General features: G+C 49.0%; 1 protein-coding gene across 1 annotated transcript in view; it reads left to right on the top strand.

The window, feature by feature from the left end:
* PRR12 (proline rich 12) overlaps positions 1-7,415 on the top strand; it is a 28,632-nt gene that overhangs the window by 13,281 nt on the left and 7,936 nt on the right. Inside the window, exons 7-9 of the mRNA XM_023507913.1 lie at positions 5,446-5,562; positions 5,807-5,940; positions 6,157-6,635. Of these exons, the coding sequence (XP_023363681.1) occupies positions 5,446-5,562; positions 5,807-5,940; positions 6,157-6,635 (730 nt within the window). The remainder of the gene's footprint in view (positions 1-5,445; positions 5,563-5,806; positions 5,941-6,156; positions 6,636-7,415) is intronic.

The following is a 7,415-nucleotide window of genomic DNA, read 5'->3' as shown; positions in this document are numbered from 1 at the left end:
GTTTTTTGGTGGACCCGGGCTAGATTCGAACCCACCAGCTCATGTGTATGTGGCTGGTGCCTTAGCTGCTTGAGCTACAGGTGCTGAGCCAGTTTTCTTTTTTTTTTTTTTTTGAGGCAGAGTCTCACTATGTTGTCCTTGGTAGCTATCACTCACAGCTCACAGTAACCTCAAACTCTTGGGCTTAAGTGATTCTCTTGCCTCAGCCTTCCCAAGTAGCTGGGACTACAGGTGCCTGCCACAATACCGAGCTATTTTTTGGTTGCAATTGTCATTGTTGTTTAGCTGACCCAGGTCAAGTTTGAACCTGCCAGCCTGGGTGCATGTGGCCAGTGCTGGAGCTGAGCCAGTATGTTTTCTTTTTTAAAGAGACTGGTTATTGTTCTGTTACCTCAAACTCTGCAACCTCAAACTCTTAGGTTCGAGTGATCCTCTTGCCTCAGCCTCCGGAGTTGCTGGGACTATAGGTGCATGTTACCAACACCTGGATGATTATTTTTATTTTTTTGTAGAGACAGAGTCTTGCTATGTTGCTCAAGCTGGTCTCAAACTTCCAGCCTCCAACAATCCTCCCACCTCAGCCTCCCAAAGTGCTGGGATTACAGGTGTGAGCCACTGCACCTGGCCTTAACCACTTTTAAAGTGTACAATTCACTGGCATTATGGATATTCACATTGTTGTGTAACTGTCACCACTGTCCATTGCCAAGTTGTATCTTTATAATCACCCTTCATTACATTATAGGGACTACTAATCCTATTTTATAGGGAAGGAAATGGAGGTGCAGACTGGTAAAATCCTTCCTACTAAGGGTTATTATTCCCATTTTCCAGGCAGGGAAACTGAGGTAAAGTAGCCTTCCCAGTTGGTTACATACCCAATTGTGCCGGCCCACGTAACCCAGCGTCTCTGCCCCAGACTCGTCTGTTCTCTATGTCTGTTCTAGTCAAACATTGACAGTCCCAGTGGCTGATGCTACTGAGTTCCTAGCACTGGGTCAAATGAACAGGGCTCTGGGGCAGGGACCTTGACCATCCCCACTTTACAGATGAGGAAGTTCATGTTCAGAGAGAGGGAGTCTGTCTTCTGGCAGGTGCTGAGCTGGGATTGAAGCCAGGGCCATCTGATACCACTTTCCAGCTGGCATGGGACAGGGGAACGGGCCAGGCGAGGACTCAGATGCTTAAAATACAATTCAAGTGTGGGTATTAACAGGGGATACAACCTCAAGCCACTCAGGCAGATACCAGGGGACTTCTTTTAGGGGCCTAGAGACGGAGCAAGTTGATATTTCTTTGATATTATCTTTGATGTAGTTAAGGGCACAGCTTAACTGTTAACCTGACTACCTCAAATCTTGACCACGTCTGAACTGGACTAGTGTGGAGCTCTGTCATTATGGCACATCCCATTCCATGACAATGGGTGGCACACAAAAGGTGCCTATAAACATTTGCTTCTGTTATTGCTTTTGGTGAACTTGGGCAAGTCTTTGGTATAGGGTGTGACAAGCTTTTTCTGTAAAGGGCCAGGTAGCATTTCCATACATGACTTCTACCTCATATTTTTTTGTGGGTGTTTTTTTTTTTTTCCTTTGGACCATCCTGTAAAAATGTAGAAATCAAGTGGGCCCAGTGGCTCAAGCCTGTAATCCTAGCACTTTGAGAGGCTGAAGTGGGAGGATTGCTGAAGGCAAAGAGTTGGAGATCAGACATATGACTTTATAAGATAATAGGAAAATTAACTGGATATAGTGGCTCTGTAGTCCCAGCTATTGGAGAGGTTAAGGCAGGAGGATGGCTTGAGTCCAGGAGTTTGATATTCTTGTGAGCTATGATGACACCAGTGCACTCTACTCTAGGGCAACAGAGTGAGACCCCACCACCACTCAAAAAAGAAACGTAGAGGGCAGCGCCTGTAGCTCAGTGGGTAGGGTCCCGGTCACATATACCAAGGCTGGCAGGTTCGAACCGGGCCCTGGCCAACTAAAACAACAATGGCCGCTGCCACTAAAAAAACAAAAACAAATAGTGATTAACGATCTTTTAACATTGAGTGAGAAATTATTAAGAAAAAATGCTAGTGGATCGGTGCCCACAGCACAGCGGTTTCAGCGCTAGCCACATACACTGAGGGTGGCAGGTTTGAACCTGGCCCAGGCCAGCTAAACAACTGCAACAACAAAAAAAATAGCCGGGGGTGGCGCATGTGGTACGGTGAGTAGGGTGCCTGCCGCATATACCGAGGGTAGCAGGTTCAAACCCAGGCCTTGCCAAACTGCAACAAAAAATAGCTGGGCACTGCGGCAGGTGCCTGTGTTCCCAGCTACTCGGGAGGCTGAGGCAAGAGAATTGCCTAAGCCCAAGAGCTGGAGGTTGCTGTGAACTATGATGCCACTGCACTCTACCAAGGGTGACAAAGTGAGACTGTATCTTAAAAAAATAAAAGAAAAGAAAATGCTAGTAAGACATTTTATATCCTTTTCTGTGTACCATGTCTTCAAAATCCAATGTGTATCTTATACTTACTATGCTTATCAATTGGACCAGCCACATTTCAAGTGCTCCAGAGCCCCGTGTGGGGAGGGGCTGTTATATTGGACAATGTAGGGCTAGCCCACCCTTTACTGCAGTTTTCCTATATGTAAAATGGGAGTGATATCTCTGTTCTGGGGATTATTGAGAGGATTCAGTATTTTAGAGTTGATTAGGTGGAGAAGAGTATGGGCAGGGCAGTCCAGACAGTGTGAGGGGCCTGTGCAAAGGCCTGGTGGTGAAGGGAAGCCTGGCATGTTTGTGGTGTGTGGAAATGCAAGGTGTTGAATGGCTACATAGTGAGTACTGGGGCTGGAATGGTTGGCAGTATACAGGTGATTCCAGATTCAGATGCTGTGATGAGATCCATGGGTGCTGTCAAAGACATCAGGCTATGTGCCTTTCTGGGAGAGACAGATGAATGGGGTAGTATCCATCTCCTTTGTTCTGTGAGTGTTCCGTGAGTGTTCTGTGAGTCTACAGTTAACAGGACCTTGCAGCTTTCTCATTAATACCATACCTGAGTGTTTCTAGTTGCCTCTTGCTGCTTGTGCTATATATCTTAGGTAATCACAGTGCTCATTGTTGGGAGAGAATCTGATTGGTCCTGCTCAACATTTGGGGCAATGATGGGGTCAGTATTTGTCAGGGCTTCCATTGGGGAGGACCTGTGAGCAAGATAGCCTTCTTAGTAACTGGCAGTGGGTGTGGTCAGTGATTTGGTTGGGATGATGAGAGACAAGAAGAGTAGGGGTTGGGGACTGACTGGCCCCCTGATTGGGAAATGAGTGAGGATGATGTCAGAGTCAACCCAAATGACTAGATTAGGGTGGGGATCCTGCAAGAACCATGTGGGGGAAAGCACCAAGCCCAGTAAGTTGTGGTGAGCTAGTGGGGCCCAACCCCAGTCAGAAAGTCCACAGGTCCTCAGAGGAAGCAGATGGGGAGTGGGAAGGGAGCACAGAGAAGCAACCTACCCTGATTGGGGGAAATGCTCTTATGGCTTCTTCAAAGGCTTCCGAGAACAAAAACAGGGAATATCATATTCACCTTGAATGGAAAGGGCACCTCTACACATGCCAAAGCTGGGCTCAGGAAGTCTGGGACTTGTCTGCTGAGCTTTGAGGGATCTTGATGGCTTGCTGGGCAAGGTACAGGAGAAGGAAGAGGAAACTGAGCCAGAGTCTCTGCCAGGCTGAGTTGTGTGCATTTGGAGCCCTAGAAGGTTTTGGAGCATATATGATGTGCTCTAAATAGATTTTTCCATCCTTGGGCCTCTGACCTGGCTCCCAAGGTCACCAGGAAGGAGATTGGGGAACTGTGCGGTAGCTTGGTATAAAAGACAGGGGATCAGGGCACATTGTCTTATCTTCCTTCACTTTAGTATGAGACTTTGGCCCTGGCTGATCCTAGACACCAAAAATGTGAGTGTGAAAGTGGTTTGTCCAAAACCAAGAGTAGACAGCCACTACCTGGCAGGCTGCCCAGTGGTACAGCCAATGACTGTGACAGATTTCACTAATCAATCCCTAAACTTATTACTGCTGTGCATGGTACTCAAGGAAGCCTTGACTAGTCAATTAGTATTATCCTTTGAATCCTATTGATCATTTGACATTTGACTGGATTCTTTGAACACGAGGATTACCCTGTCTTTTTCTCTAGGCTGTCACAATGTCTAGTGCACATTTCTCACTTTGTCCTTATTCTTTATTTATCCTACCAGTTGCTCATGTAGGCCCCTCTTAGAGACATGTTCCATCTAGGAACTCTTTTCAGCATGTATCACCTCTTCCAGGAAGCATTCTTGGATTCAGATTGAATATGAGGTCCCTCCTCTAGGCGTCCATAGTGGCCAGTGGGTTGGCTTGTGCTGTTCCTTTTTGTGCCTGTGTCTGCCTCCTCTGTTGTCAACCTTCCCTCCCCAGGATCTAATTCATGTTCTTTGGCTGGTTCCCAGTGACCAGCTGGGGCGTATAGCGTGGTGGTGGTGGGTGTCTAATGGTGGGGGGAAACCTTTTTATCACTGTGTTTCCCCCAGTGTGGATATGCTGAAGACATAATCTCAGGTACCCTGTCCCCTGTCCTTGGTGCAAGCCACAAACTCACCCTATTTTGTTAATTGTTTGTCTCATTTGTAACCTCCATAAAGAAGGCCCCATAAAAGCCTCATGTTGGTGTCTCAGTCCCTTTGGGCTGCTGTGCCACTAGAATACCATACACTGTGTGGCTTTGTGAATTAACAAAACTTTATTTCTGACAGTTCTAGAAGCTAGAAAGTCCAAGATCAAGGCGCCAACAGATGCCACATATGGTGAAGGCCTGTTTCTTTGGTGCCTTCTCACTGTGCCTGAAAGGGTGAGGGAGCTCTCTGAGGACCTTTTTATGGAAAGTTCACCAGTCATGTCCATGATGGTGCCATCCTCATGACCTAATAACCTCCCAGAAGCCCTACCTCCTAACACTGTCACCTTGGTTATTAGGTTTCAACCTGTGAACGTTAGGAGGACGCAGACATAGAGACCATAGCAGTAGGTCTTGTTCACCATTGTGCCCCAGCATCCAGCACATTACCTGGCACATGGTGGGTGAAAGCTCAAGAGAGTGACAGAAAAAGCTTTATACTATCATACTATGAAGTGACAATCACTGAAACCCTGTAGCACAAGAACAAGCAGCCTGGTGAAGATGCTAGGTGGGCAGGAGGAGGACAGAGCCAGGTTCAAGCTGCACCCAGGGCTGAGGATATCATAGAAGATATTTGTCAGTAGATGGATGAAGCTGGTTGACGACTATGCCTTTTCTCTAAGGGGGTAGTAGGTGAGGGAGGCTGGAGGGCCTGGGATTAGGGGTGAGAGGTGCAGGAACAGGGGCTGACCGTGCCGGCATTGCCGCATCCCTCCTCTTTAGCTGGCGTTGCAGACGGGGCGTGAGCCACCACCGATCTGGCGAGTCCAGAAAGCCCTCCTACAGAAATTCACTCCAGAGATCAAGGATGGCCAGAGGCAGTTTTGTGCCACCAGTAATGTAAGCCTGCAGAAGGGAATGAGGACTCGGGGGGCCTCTAGGGAGGGTGTCCCTCACACATGGCTCTGACTCACTCTTGCTCTAAAATGTGTCTGAAGGGAGTCTCCAGCATCAACTCCTGGCAGGCTCCAGGGTGGCTGCCGTGGGCCCTGGAGAGGGGTCAGAGCAGGGTGGGAGGCTTGTGTGTCGGGGGTGCTTGGCTAGGGAGATAAGAACTTCCTCATGTGCCTTTTTTCTTCCATAGTATTTGGGGTATTTTGGGGATGCGAAAAACCGCTACCAGCGCCTCTATGTAAAGTTCCTAGAAAACGTCAACAAGAAGGATTACGTGAGGGTCTGTGCTCGGAAACCCTGGCACCGGCCTCCAGTGCCAGTCAGGTACAGTGAGGGATGGGGGACAGGTGGCACACAGGGCCCACAGGCATGGGGATAGAACCCACAAGGGTGAAGTAGAGTAGGGGAAGGGAACAGAGACTCAGAAAGAGGGAGCAGAGACCTAGAAAGAGAGGGACAAGAGCATAAGTGGGGCCAAGGGAAGAGGATTTGGGTTTTTAGGTGGCTGCTGACTGCAGTCCCTACTCCATTCCCTTCCAGACGCTCTGGGCAGTCCAAGAACACCGCATCTGCCGGGGGCAGCTCTGCACTTCCTCCCAAGGCCCCAGCACCCCCTCCCAAGCCTGAGACCCCTGAGAAGACAACATCTGAGAAGCCCCCAGAGCAGAAGCCTGAGACAGCCATGCCTGAACCCCCTGCCCCTGAGAAGCCGTCTCTACCTCGACCTGTCGAGAAAGAGAAAGAAAAGGAGAAGGAGAGAGTGATGCGTGGGGAGCGGCAGTTGCGGGGCGAGCGGGGCACCAGTGGGCGGCAGGCACGGCCTGAACGGAGCCTCGCCACAGGACAGCCTGCCACTTCCCGACTGCCCAAGGCCCGGCCCACCAAGGTGAAGGCTGAGCCACCCCCTAAGAAGAGGAAGAAGTGGCTGAAGGAGGCAGCAGGCAACCCCTCAGCGGGCGGGGGCCCGCCAGGCAGCTCTTCAGACTCAGATTCATCCCCTGGAGCTCCCAGTGAGGACGGTGAGTCCCAAGGCAGGGCTGGATAGGTAGGGGGGGAAAGTGACGTGAGCCTTTGGAAGAGGCTCAAGTAAGGACTGTCCAGAAGGTTGCAGGTAGCCTTAGCAGGACAGTAACAGTAAGTTACAAAAAAACAGCACTAGCTTTTAGTTCTGTGATATCCAGCTACTTGGCAGGCTGTCTTCTAAGTACTTGATGGATGTTAACAAGCTCAATTTTTGTAAGTCTTAGGAGGTAGATATTACTTTTATCTTCATATACAGATGAGGAAACTGAGGCACCAAGAGAGCGATGCACAGCCCATACTGGGTGCGGCCCCAGAATGGGATTGCAGCCAGTCATGCCACTGTCTTTGTGCTTCAACGCTGCACTCTCGTCTCATTATGGGTGGGTTTTGAGGGCTCAGGAAGATGTGGGACTAGTGTCTCTCATGGAGGCCAGTGATGTTGGTGTGACTTCACTTGGGGCCCCTGACAAAGGAGTGTACCTTTTTTGTGCCAGTAAAATGGGTTACTAATAGACAGGGACTATAGGAGAGTGCTTGCTAATAGGTACCATGTGTAAGCTCCATGTCTGCCCAGTACACTGCTGTGTGCCCAGTGCTTAGAATGATGTGGTTTGTGGTGGCAATAACAAAAATAAGTGTATGTACACATACGTAAAGGTTGTTTGTTTTTCTTTTTTGAGACAGGCTCTTGTTTTGTTGCCCCAGGCTAGAGGTAGTGGTGCTATTATAGCTCGCTGCAACCTCAAACTCCTGGGGTTTTTTTTTGTTTTTTTTTT

This window comes from Otolemur garnettii, unplaced genomic scaffold (assembly GCF_000181295.1).
Source record: "Otolemur garnettii isolate 467f Iridium unplaced genomic scaffold, OtoGar3 scaffold00211, whole genome shotgun sequence".
In the NCBI taxonomy this organism is placed as follows: domain Eukaryota; kingdom Metazoa; phylum Chordata; class Mammalia; order Primates; family Galagidae; genus Otolemur; species Otolemur garnettii.
This window is presented reverse-complemented; position numbering and strand designations above follow the sequence as displayed.